Source organism: Homarus americanus, unplaced genomic scaffold (genome assembly GCF_018991925.1).
Source record: "Homarus americanus isolate GMGI-L3 unplaced genomic scaffold, GMGI_Hamer_2.0 scaffold19318, whole genome shotgun sequence".
NCBI classification, from domain to species: domain Eukaryota; kingdom Metazoa; phylum Arthropoda; class Malacostraca; order Decapoda; family Nephropidae; genus Homarus; species Homarus americanus.
Window position 1 is genome coordinate 4,916,306 of NW_024732238.1, and position 12,944 is coordinate 4,929,249.

At 38.4% G+C, this 12,944-nt stretch overlaps 1 protein-coding gene across 1 annotated transcript; it reads left to right on the top strand.

Moving 5' to 3' along the window:
- The first annotated feature begins 3,836 nt into the window (after nt 1–3,836).
- LOC121868221 lies at nt 3,837–11,554 on the top strand. The gene is made up of 4 exons (XM_042368532.1): nt 3,837–3,960; nt 8,009–8,096; nt 9,907–10,093; nt 11,419–11,554. Exons 2-4 carry the CDS (start codon nt 8,027–8,029, stop codon nt 11,552–11,554), a joined length of 393 nt encoding a protein of 130 aa, XP_042224466.1. The 5' UTR covers nt 3,837–3,960; nt 8,009–8,026.
- Nucleotides 11,555–12,944: the final 1,390 nt, after the last annotated feature.

Genomic DNA, 12,944 nt, shown 5'->3' on the forward strand with positions numbered 1-12,944 from the left:
TATCGTGTTTTATTTCATAAAACTTGTTCTCCCAGTACAGTACAATATATATATGGCAGCAGGGTCTACCACACAACACATTATGCTTCCAATATCTTCCCAGGCGGTAGTACCTCCCTGTTTGGTAGCTGCTTACTACTGTACCTACTTGACCCTCTTAATTGTGTTTATTGATTCATTTTTCCATTGATACTGAACCTAAAGATAAAATGCAATATGGTTTTTGTTAAATTTACTGGATAAAGACAAATTATTGGACCTCCTACACAAATATAACGAATATTCACAAGAATTTGAAAACTTCTCTTCCAACTTTTTTTATTTTTGTCGATTAATATTTTTTTATTAATTTATTTTTTGAGTTGTACAATTTTTATTGTCTTATCATTTATACTCCTTTGAAATTTGTTTCATAGTAACTGAATACAGAATTTGAGGTAAAAAGTCAACATGACCTATGGTATAAAATTCTTACTTTCAAAAATGTGAATATTTTTTTTTTAACATTAAGGTGAATCAGGTTGAACTGGTAAAAAAAATAATAATATGAAAGTAATGTCATGACATTTTGAAAGCTAATATCCTGTTGCATCATTCCTCACTGTACTGTAGGGTGGCAACCCGCTAGCAAGAAAGGATTGCATAGCCTGTGTATGTAAGGTTATATAAATGTTTGTTAAGACTTATCACCTCGTGTATGACTGATGGTCCAGTACGGACTTCGGACAACAGCAGATAGGTTGTATTGTAAACTAAAGGCTGGGGGAGTGTTTGGAGGACACACAAACGCACACACCAGCTCCGCCACACAGTCGCCGAGATAGTTCATCGTGATTCGTGTTGGTCATGCTCACTACCTCTGTCCTGTTGGAGGTTAAGATGGGTGGTGCTGGGCCCGCCTCACTTTTTTCCCCTGTAACTGGTGAGAGAACTCTTCAGTCTTGATGGCCCAAATTGCAATGAAATTATATTGACTAGTAGATATTAAATAATCTAATTTGGGGGAATTATTTGAAAATTTAAGAACTCTGGCTGAATGGCTGTTTCCCTCTAAACGAAATCAATTTCATTAAGTTTATCCAAGAACATCAATATAAATAAAAGTTCAGATGTAAAACACAGAACAATATTATTAGTATTCATATGTGCTGAAAGTATCAGCCTCCCTCATTCATTGATAAACCATTAAACCTCTCCAACATATATTTTGTCATTTCATCACTTGTCAGCTTATTTAACGATCGGGCGGTTAGTCTGTCCTTTGATACGCTGTTGTGACCTTTATTGATCGTTACTGCTCAATAGCATACGTTGTTTATAATTCAAAGGGTTATAAGAATAAACCACGTGAGTCATATTTCAGAACTGGTTCCCTAGTAACGTTCCACTTACGAGTATGTATGTGACAAAGGAGAACCAGTTCAATTAACTCTGAACCAGCAAAAAAATGGCATAGAGCAATAATTGCAGATGCAGATCGAGTGACGATAAAAGCTGTGTTTGCGCTGTTAATGCCAACAAATCTACTGTGGGGTACGTGATATTTGTTCTTTCTCAGGATGGGACGGAGGAAGGAAACTCAGCTTGTGGGTCGCCATGCTCGCCGGCGGGAGCGAGGGCCGCCAGGCAGCGGCGGAGGAGGTTGTAGTGGATTTCTCCCCTACAAACGCTGTTTGTCGCTGAGTAGCCGACCCATCCAATTCCCCAGTGTATGCCTCGTGGTCTAGGTCAACCAGCGCCGCCATACATCACGGAGCAGAGGTCAACTACTAAGCCACGCCTACCCCCGCTATTTAAGACCTGACCTCGTGGTGACCTGTCTCTTTCTACCTACACCAACCAGCCAGCTACACCTCCTCCTCCTCCGCCTGCCTGGTGGTCCTCGCTCCCGCCGGCGAGCATGGCGACCCACAAGCTGGTCCTCCTCTGAGCACCCTCACCAACCAGCTCTCTCTACATCACGCTTGTAACCATGCTGCCTTCCCAGCACCACGCTGCATTGTACATCCAATACAACATGTATATAGAGAGCACATTGTGAGTTTCCTTTCTCCACCCCATCCTGAGTGTGAACCAAACAATCTCATCCCCACAATGGTGACTCCCGGAGATTCGCACTCACACAGGATGGAGGAGAAACTGATCACGCTCCCAGTCTTCAAGCAGCATGGAAGACTGGCTTATCCACACAGAAGCAGCTCTCATCGGCTCTACAACTACTGTCTCTACACCGCAGGTTAGACACCCTAGAGCAGCTCTGCAACTCTAAGCAGACACCAGCTCCTCTTCCTGCCCCAAGCACCGCGTCCTACCGACCCCAGCACACCCGTCCTGCCTCAGACGCCGACCCCGGCCCAGCAGTAACCCCTGCCGCGGCCTCTGTTCCTGAGTGTGGACCCACACACCCCTCTTTTCTCCCTCAGGTACTCCCTGCTAATGTCCTGCACCCTGCTGCTGTCACGAGCCCTCATCTGCTTCTGCTGACGCAGCCCCTGCTCCTGACCCAGGCCCACACACCCCAGCAGGCGCATCTGACGACTCTGTACCTGCCGAGAGGGAAGCACAACATTCATCGCCTCCACACACCCTTTTTCTCCCTCTCTTCTCCCACAGATAGTGTGTATATAGACAGTTGTATCCAGCGACCGGCTCATCCACGCCATCGCCGTTGTCTCACATGAGGCACGCACCGCCCGTTCTGCCTCACATGTGCTAAGCATCCCTGCAGACAACAAGTCTCCTACACCGCCTGGAGGGAAGGGGGAGTATTGTAGTGGATTTTTCCCCTACAAACGCTGTTTGTCGCTGAGTACCCGACCCCACCAATTCCCCAGTGTATGCCTCGTGGTCTAGGTCAACCAGCGCCGCCATACATCACGGAGCGGAGGTCAACTACTAAGCCACGCCTACCCCCCGCTATTTAAGACCTGACCTCGTGGTGACCTGTCCTCTTTTCTACCTACAGCCGCAGCCAGCAACACCTCCTCCGCCGCTGCCTGGCGGTCTTCGCTCCCGCCGGCGACCCACAGGCTGGTCCTTCTCTGAGCACCCTCACCAACCAGCTCTCTCTACATCACGCTTGTAACCATGCTGCCTTCCCAGCACCAAGCTGCATTGTACATCCAATACAACATGTATATAGAGAGCACATTGTGAGTTTCCTTTCTCCATCCCATCCTGAGTGTGAACCAAACATCTTGAACCCGACAAGGTGGTGTTGCTTGCTGCGGCTGTAGCTAGAAGAAGAAGGTGGTCACCACGAGGTCAGGTCTTAAATAGCGGAGGTAGGCGTGGCTTAGTAGTTGACCTCCGTCATGTAAGGCTGCGCTGGTTGACCCAGACCACGAGGCATACACTGGGGAATTCACGGGGTCGGCTACTCAGCGACAAAAGCGTTTGTAGGGGAGAAATCCACTACACTATCTATTACTAATCAGCGGTAACCAACCAGTAACGTACAGTAATTACCATTATTGTAGTCGGGGAAGTACTTCGTCTACAGTATATATTTCCACGTAAGGTTTTCTTAATTAAAGGTTTAATTAATTTGAAAAGTATTATATTACTCTTTCATAAAAGTAAATGTGTTAGTAATATTAAAGTATTTTTTGATGATATAATTGAGTAAATCAGTAATGTTGGCAACCCTGATTCTTATTTCTATTTATGTTTTCGTAAAGTTTTCCTTATTGATTATTCTTTGCACTACTATATAAATTAATTTACCATAAAATGTGTATTAAAACTTGTATGTACGATTAAGGTTGGGTTTGTTTTTTAATATTCCCTCATTCGGATAATGTTTTTAGTGGGACGAGGACTATACAGAGGGGATTGGCAATTGGCAAGTGGAGGCGACCGCCGGCGTGTAGTGCAGGTCCAGTGCCCGTTGAGACACAGAGAGAGGAGGTGCTGTCGGTCGTCTCTCTCACTTGACAAACGCCGTTCGTAAAATGTATAGTAAGTTTTATTTTTAATTTATTTAAGTGGTTAAATTTATACTTGTGTAAAGGTCGATATATTAAGGTTATTTGCGTGTCGATTTTGTACTGATTTATTTTTAAATGTAATACTTTAAATGGACTTAAAACAATAAGACACAAGACGGTCAATTTATTACTATTATGAGCAAGCACTAGTGACCGATCACCCAAGCGGCTAACCAACCTATCAGTGGTGAAGAGGATAAAAGTATGAACGAGCATAGGGTAATGGTCGTTAACGCTCGTAATCACACTTGACTAGTTACTTTAGAGAATAGCAGAATACGAGACTATTTTGGTTTGTTTTTATTTAAAGTAATGAAATATGGTTTGGTTTTGGTCACCGTACTTAAGACTTTGTGAATACCTGTAAGTAACGTTCTTCATAATTGGTGTATGTTTGGTCTTGTATGTTACAGGATTTAACTAAAGCATTAAAAATGTTACTCATAAGATTTTTCGGTTAATATTGGTCCACTGGTTGTCCGCAGGTTCCCACCATGTTTACCTGAGGTTATAGTTGTTTCCAAATTACCACCACCTCTTTGTATGTTGGGTTGGTTGGTTGGTTCCTTTGATATAATTCTTTTATTTTTGGGAGTTTTACTCAAATTTAATCTCCATTTTTTGTGCAAATTAGCAGTTTTTGTTAATGTTAATTTTTTGCAAAAAACGCTAACTTGCAAATATGAATGTCAGATTTGACATAATTTGAGTGAAAAAACCCAAAACCAAAAACACTGAATCAGTAAAAAAAAAATATAAATAAACAAAAATTTCTCGTACCTGAGAACAGCCATTGGACGAATATTTACAGATTTTTCTTTTCGTCGTTACACATGATGGATCCAGCAAGAAAGTTTGTTCTATAGAGAAATGTCAAGTCTACTTCAATAGCTCGATTGCATCTGGACACTGGCAAGTACTGGGCATGTACTGGCTTTGTTACCCACTGTTGGCAAGTACTGGGTATATACTGGCGTTACACAGTTGGTAAGTACTGGGTATATACTGGCTGTTACGCAGTTGGCAAGTACTGGCCATGTACTTGCTCTGTTTTGCACGGTTGGCAAGTACTGGCTATGTTATGCACTGTTGGCAATTACTGGCTCTGTTATACACGGTTGGCAAGTACTAGCTGTGTTATGCACGGTTGGCGAGTACTGGCTGTCACTTGGAGAGTACTGACTGTCACACACTGATGGCGAGTACGGTACTGTAGTCATAAAAAAGCTAACACTGTGCCGTCATAACAGATTTTTCGAACAGTTCACATTCCCTACAAAGAAAAATTGCCTTAAGGTTTCTGAACTTGTGGCATCGACCTAAAGTTGTAACTTCTAGTGGGACGGGCAGCTGCTAGTTATGGACACTAGACCAAGTAATACCCTATTACAGGCTTATAAACCTGTATGAAGACCCCTTGCCTGCCTATAAGCTGAACATTGGCATAAACCTTTCCTTTACACAATATTCCGATCACTCGCTGCCCTATACAGTACTGTACTGTACTGTAATTATTCATACGTCATCCGTTTCAATATAGGTTTTAGAAATGCTATTTTCCAGTCATTGGGGGACGTATTGCTTGTTTATGCATCTATACAACAAGATTTAATGAGCTCCGGAAGCTCACTACACAATTTTTGAACACGGGAAGCTCCATCAGGGTTCTATGTACCTTTAGTTTTGATAATTTTTAATACTTGACTGTGTTGTCACTCTTCGAACACGTGGAGGTTTGCATCCTCTTGTGAACAGTATTTAATGCCTCTTGTCTTGCCCTGATCCGAGTATGCGTAACTACGATCTTGTCTCGAGTCCGATATGCCCACATGTAGGAAGCTTTTGGGACATTGACTTGACCTCATTTGGAATCAGACTGGCAATCATACTCAGTCTTTCTACACTCTGAATGGTCTCTGTATTCCTTGTCAGTGGGTTTGGTCTGGAGTATACAGTATATTTTATCAATCACAGTTTACTTAACTGGCTATATGCAGCATATTGTCTGCATTCCTGTTTCTGTGTAATTTCACTCCTCCAGTCAGTCACCCACCCATAATGCGGTGTTGTATATTAATGCCTGCAAACTGGCCTGGCTTAATGAACTGCAGTTCTCTGATCTATAATTAATCCAACAAGGATAAAGTCTCTTGCATTTAGTTTAATTTTATGCCATTTATATTCAAAATCCTTCTCCTGCAAGTACCTTCACCTGGCTGGCTCTAAGGTCCTGTCTCGCATAAGTACAGGAACTGGATCTCTCTTAAGTTCCACAAATAACTGGCGGTGTCAACCTTGGCATTATTGACTTGCCTGCATCTACTGTATAGTAGTCTCAATTTGTCCAATACATTGTTCCCAGTTCAGTTAATATCGGGTAACTGTATTCTTTCCATGCTAACCTGGCCTAGGCCCTGCCCTTCTTCTATACTAATAGCCGATTGGTTCATGGAGAATTCAAACTAAATGTGTTCACAATGGGCAAGCAGACCCGTTATAAATTTTAAATATCTGGGCTATCAAAATGTAAATAATTTCGAGGCATTATCACCTGAGAGAGGATATTAGAAAATTTTTCATATTTACTATAAAAGGTTGATATAAATACGGGCTTATATACACCAGTCCGGGGGAGGTCAAATGCTCAGGGGAACCAATCTGCTATTAGTATAGAAGAGGGACGTGGCTTATGGGCAGGTAAGCATGGTCAGGGCCGGCGCTACCCACTAGGCGAACTAGGCGATCGCCTAGGGCGCCAACATCTGGGGGCGCCACAAATTCAGGGCAAACTTGGATAAAATTAAAAATGAAATGAAAACTGTGGTGGACACTGTGGTGGAGCCGTGGAGGGTCAGAGCAGAAACAATGTAGTCATGGGTTACTGTACCTACATTAGCTTATCAAAACTTTCAAGGGGGCGCACATCTAAAGGCTTGCCTTGGGCGCCAAATCATCTTGCACCGGCCCTGAGCATGGTGTACTGCCAGATACTGGGGTCGCTAATGAATTAAAGTTTTTAGGGATGACAATGATGTGCGCAGTACAATGGAAATAAACTTGTACTGTATTCAATATAAACTTTATACCTAGTGAAGGATGTGGATAACCTTTGTTATAAATGATGGAATTTAAAGCTTTTTTATCGATATTTATTTAACTTTACAAGGAACTTTATGTAATTGTAAATTAATGTTCTGGGTTGACGGCCTGTTGATGTTTGTAGACAGTCTTTGAATTAGTCTAACTCATAATTGTAAATGTTAGTTTCTTAAAATTGTAACTTGGTTTTGATTCTTTTGAATTACTTTTGTTTTTTAATGTTGTGGCATTCTTACAAGAAACTGATGGAGGAAATGTTGAATGTTACTTTGCTTTACTCTTACCAACAGTGCTTGAATGTGATAAACATTCTTTCACTAACATATACCTTGCATAATGTTCATCATTAATCATGTAGTACTGTACAGTTCTATAAAACATTGTAGGGGCAGTTAACCAGTATAATCAGGGGGATGACTACATAATACTTGTAATACTGTACACTATATCAAAGCTTATTTGTCAATAAATCAGTGGTATCACTACTGTATTAGTTAAAGGGCTATGGTAAAAATAAGGTTGAATTACTTTGTTTTTCTCCACTCTTCGTATCTGGCGCTTAAGTTCTGCTGTGAAATGCTTCATTTAGTTGGTAAGCTAGTTCACAGGTGTCCCTTATTATACTAAAATTTTGTTCCTAGAATTGCTTTCATTGAGTGGATGTAATTTACATGTTACAGTATTATGTTCCTGTGAGGGAAAATCTTCAGTCATATACAGTTAAAAACAGCATCAAAGTGGGATTTGTTTGCTTCTGTGTAGTGTAGACATTTGTTGAAACTCGTTTATCAGGCATGTCCTGCATATTGGGGGATACCCTTGTACCTGTATTGATGTAGCAGGTACTGTTTATAGGCAGTGTACTGTAGGTATACTATTTATTTTTTTAAGTACATAGTTGTCATAATTATTCATTCCAGGATGATGACGACTTGAAGATGGAGAATGCAAGAAATGATGACCACAAGAGTTCTTGTGGTGACGTGACTTGCTGCACCAGAAAGTCAGGTTGGGTACAGTACAGGGCATCTCATTGTGGTTTCTTTACTAAACTGTCGACAAAGTACAGTAATTGTAACCCATGGACTGCCTTGTCTAGTTAACTCTTCAAGTGGAAATATCTGAAGTATTAGTACTGCACTGTACAATACTAGGGATGCACCAATTGATGTCGGCTACAGATAATATCAATATTTTGCTGAATAATCCATATCGGTCAAGTAAGAGTATTGGCTGATGTTATTTTCTGTATTTTGTGTTAAGAAGTTACTAGGTAACGTTTTTATTACCGGCAAAATACAGTAATTACGGGAACAGTTAAGTCTTTTCACTTAATATGGAAAAGTCACGCTAAGTTGCTGATCATTGTTTTACAGTTTTATTGGATAACATGGCAGTATCCTCTGTGTAGGTCAGTCTACAGGATTTCATTATATGGTAATGAATATATTATGCCAGATAAAGTGGCTTTTATTTAATCTTATGAGAAATAATAGGATAAAGACTGTCGCTGACGAAGATTGTTTTACATATTGTAGCATCGTAAAAGTACATTAGATATTTATTTACCAACATTACCCAAATTAGAACTAAGAACGACCTGGTACAGTATTTTCATAACTCTTATAAAGAACGACATAAGTTGTTGAGGCTGGAGACGAGTTTTTTATAACAAAATTAGTCAAAATGATAAATAACTCCCTTTACATACTATTTTATTAAAATAAGTAAATAATTAATTAATGTTCCAAAATGAGTCTTAAACATCAGAAAAAAAAGTTGTTGTTGCTTAGAAATACGTGGATTTTCTACCACAGTCTCTGTACAACAAGTAAACATTAAGCTGATGCAGACAACTCGATGACGATACAACAAATATGGCTGTCATGAGGCGACTTTAACATAAATACCGGGTAATAAAGGAATATAAATATAGTAACACTTACCAGTTAATATTTTGAGCTTTGTGTGGTTTATCAATGTTACCTCGCTCCTACTACCTCTGTATTCTGACCGGCACTCCTCTGCTTCGACCCATATTGCTTTCATTTTCACGTCAATAGTAATTACTTTCCTGGGTACCTTAGCTGGTTTGACAAGACAAGACAGGGCATCGGGTTATTTAACATTGATGAACAGACTAACAGCAAGTTTATTGGAACAAGTTTAGGTGTTAGATTATGAGTTAGTCTGTACTTACTATTATACTGTACAGTGTGTATTTAATATACACGGTGTTCTTCCTGGATGGTTGCAGCTTCCAACAACCTTGATATTATTTGCCTATAAATAGTTGGCCACTTGATTAGTTAATAATTACTGGGTGTTGTGCCGGGTAGACTTAAACGCTGCAATAATATAAAACCCAGATGCTCTTAATAATGCAGCTTCAAAAATTCCTTAAGACTATTACTAAAGTTGATGTATTTGTGGACGGCTTCTCTACCACCAGAGTAAATTGTTTTATTTAAATACTGTATTTGGCCGATACTTTGTTTATAGCCTGGCTTTGGTGGCGAGACTATATAGTGACTTAACTGTTTTACCTGCATGATAAAATTGACCTAAATTATAGCATTAACTCCAAATCTGGCAGCAGATTATTGAGAGTTTTGATTCTGGTTATTAACGGTGCATCGCTAATGTATTGTTCTTCAATTACTGTACTAGATTAAGTGGATTAATGTGGTACTTCCATAGAGGATAAAACCTTCATTTTAGGGTCATGTTATACAATACTGTATTAGGATAAATTAGTATTGTGAAAATATTTGACTTGAAACCTTTTATAGGTAATAACTTGTGACTTTACTTCCAGTAGGTTCTGGACCTTGTCAAGGAGAGGTGTGCACTCTGCTGTACCACACATCTTGCCTCACTTGTACTGCTGTACCAGGCTTCTCTCCTCCAATATCAGGATGGCAAGTGATTCACAACACAACTAAAGGAAGCAGGTGCCAAGATACAGCCCAGACCCAGCCTTCCACCCCTCCTCTCTACCTCAGGTAAAGAATATAACAAGTTCAGTTGATGTAAAAATATACAAAAAACAAGATATTACATATAAAATAGCCTCGAAGTGCTCACTTACAGAGGAGTAAAGTTTACTTTATCTGCCCGTGTCAAAATGAACTTTTCCAACACTCTTATTGGAATTTCTCTGCCAGTTTATCCTTAAAACCAAAGACAAACAAATTGCTCTGGGATATTCAATGACCATACTAGATTTCTTGGTGCTATAAATTTCAAGACAAAATAGAAAGTAATGGAGAAATTATACTTAGATTTATATATAAGAGAAAATGTGTAAAGGGTTGAGAATATTGAAGGGATTATGGGGCTAGAATTGATTTACTTTCTTGGTCAAAAGTGTTGAACACTTGACAGTATTTGGCATGCAAGTACCCAAAGATCTTGGGTATTAAGTAGAGTTTAATCCTATTTTGTGGTTCAGGCATAATATGATAGTGTTATTAGTATATCCAAATCATATAACTCACAAGTAGATGACAGATATTGCTAAGTGTTCAATACTTTTGACCCCGATTGTACCTATGATCCTTGATTGATAACAGGAATATCATAACAATTGACCAAAGTTAAAAGCCCCAAAACTGGACTCTGGCCGTAATTACTTATAACTTCTCAACCAATCGTTTAATACATCAAAGTTATAACACCAGTAAAATAATTATTGGTCATGTTTATGCTTGACTTTGTTAATTAACTCCGTAATGTACATAGTTACCTACAAGATGTGTACACTTAATAAATAATAAAGTACTCTCAGCAACATTCACTTGTAATATTGTACCCAGTTGAATAATAATAATGATTATAACAAGACCTGTGACTGACCCACTCGAGGAATTCATTGACATAGTTAGTGGAAAGTAAAAATATTCACCACAAAACAATAATTTCTGGGTCAAAGTCATTGAAAGAAAACATTTAAAATATATTAACAAAACTATGAACCAAAGATACAGGAAATATTGTAGTTAAGCATCAATAACTATTATTGTTAAACTAAACTCGCTTGTGGGTAAGTTTTGTGATGAAAGGTTTTTGGTTTTATAGTTTAGTTAATATGAACCATAGCTTGTACAGTTCGGTTAAGTTGCTGTACAGTTACTGATAATATTCCCTAGACACTTGTTCTCAAGGATCATTTGGTGAAAAATTAAAATTAATAAAAATTCTTATTTTTCTATTGTGGAGTGTTCGTAATTTTGTCCAAAACACTACAGTACATTTTGTCATTACTGTATTTAAAAAAAATTTATGGTTAAAAAATTTGAATATTAATTTTACATTTTATTTTGTACAGAAATGTTGTTCTGAACACTGGAGTGCCATGCTGCCTGGAGACTGTGCTTACTGGCTACTGCCCTGAATTTCCCTGCAAAGCTTGTTGGTTGCTGCCCTGGATGGTTCTGCTCTGTGCATGTTGCTGTCCTGACTAAGCCTGCTCTGTGTGTCACTCCCCTGACTTGCCTCTGTTTCTGTGTGCCGCTTCCTGACGGTTTCTGTTTCCAGCATGTTAGTTGTCCTGACGGTTTCGTTTCAGGTGCTGCTTCCTGGACGGTTTCTGCTTTTGTGCATGCTGCTGTCCTGGACGGTTTCTGGTTGTGTGTGTTAAGCCCCTGGACGGTTTCTGCTCTGTGCATGCTGTCCTGGACTGTTTCTGCAAATTTATAGAGCCATTAAGTTTCCATTAATAAATGTCTAAATGTCATTATGTCTTTATTAACCTCTTCCAGCATTTACAATATTTTCAACTTTTGCAGAAAATTCACCAAGTTCACCTTCAGATTTTAAAGCAAAATAATTAAATATTTGAAAAAATATCTTTATTCTTTATATACAAATATAATATACAAATGAAAAAAATATATATAAACTTGAAAAATAAACAAATAAATATATATACAGTATAAATATATATATAAATAAAAAATAAATATAAATAAAAGAATGTAAATAAATAAAACAATTATAAATAAAATATAATAAATATATAAATAAAATATATAAATAAAACAAAATAACCTAAAAACCATAAAAACTAGCTAAAAATACAGAAAAATAGCTAAAAATATGAAAAAACTAGCATATTTTATGAAAAAATGGCGAAATTTGAGCGAAAAATGGCGAAAAAATTGCCCTTTTTTTACCCTTAAGTGTTTTTTGAGTTTGCCATTGCCAGGACTAACGTTGAAAAAATTTGGTAAAGGATAATCGGAAGAGTCTCCGGTAAAACGCTTCTTCAAATTATCATTCACCAATAATATAAAAAAATACAAGCATAACGGACTACCTGGACGTGGGGAGAGTAACTCAGGAGGCGCCCAGTGAGTTACTCTCCCCCCCGTCCAGGTAGTCCGTTATGCCTTATAATACACAGATGCCAAGCTGGAGCTCTTAAGAATGGCACAAATGTTTTACCTCTAAAACCACACAAAAATGTATTATTACTCAGTTTGCCCAGGAATAATTTTGGCCATTTTTGGACTTGGAATATTTTAAATGATGAATTTTTGGACTTAGAATAATTTTTTGACTTAGAATGCTTAAACAATGAATTTTTGGACTTAGAATAATTTTTGGACTTACAATATTTTAAATGATGAATTTTTTGAATTAGAATGCTTAAACAATGAATTTTTGGACTTAGAATATTTTAAATGATGAATTTTTGGACTTAGAATATTTTTAAACAATGTATTTTTGGACTTATAAAAATTACTGTTTAGTACATCTAGACCTTAATAGATAAATACAAAAATATTTGGCATAATCAGATTTAATACATCAAAATAATTCTGACATTTCGTTGCTACTATAATATGCAGT

Excerpts from the sequence above, each read along its gene's own strand:
- LOC121868221 (XM_042368532.1), top strand. The coding sequence starts at position 8,027 with ATGGAGAATGCAAGAAATGATGACCACAAGAGTTCTTGTGGTGACGTG. Across the intron at positions 8,097-9,906 it reads TTGCTGCACCAGAAAGTCAG|TAGGTTCTGGACCTTGTCAA; the intron begins GTTGGGTACAGT and ends CTTTACTTCCAG. Across the intron at positions 10,094-11,418 it reads ACCCCTCCTCTCTACCTCAG|AAATGTTGTTCTGAACACTG; the intron begins GTAAAGAATATA and ends TATTTTGTACAG.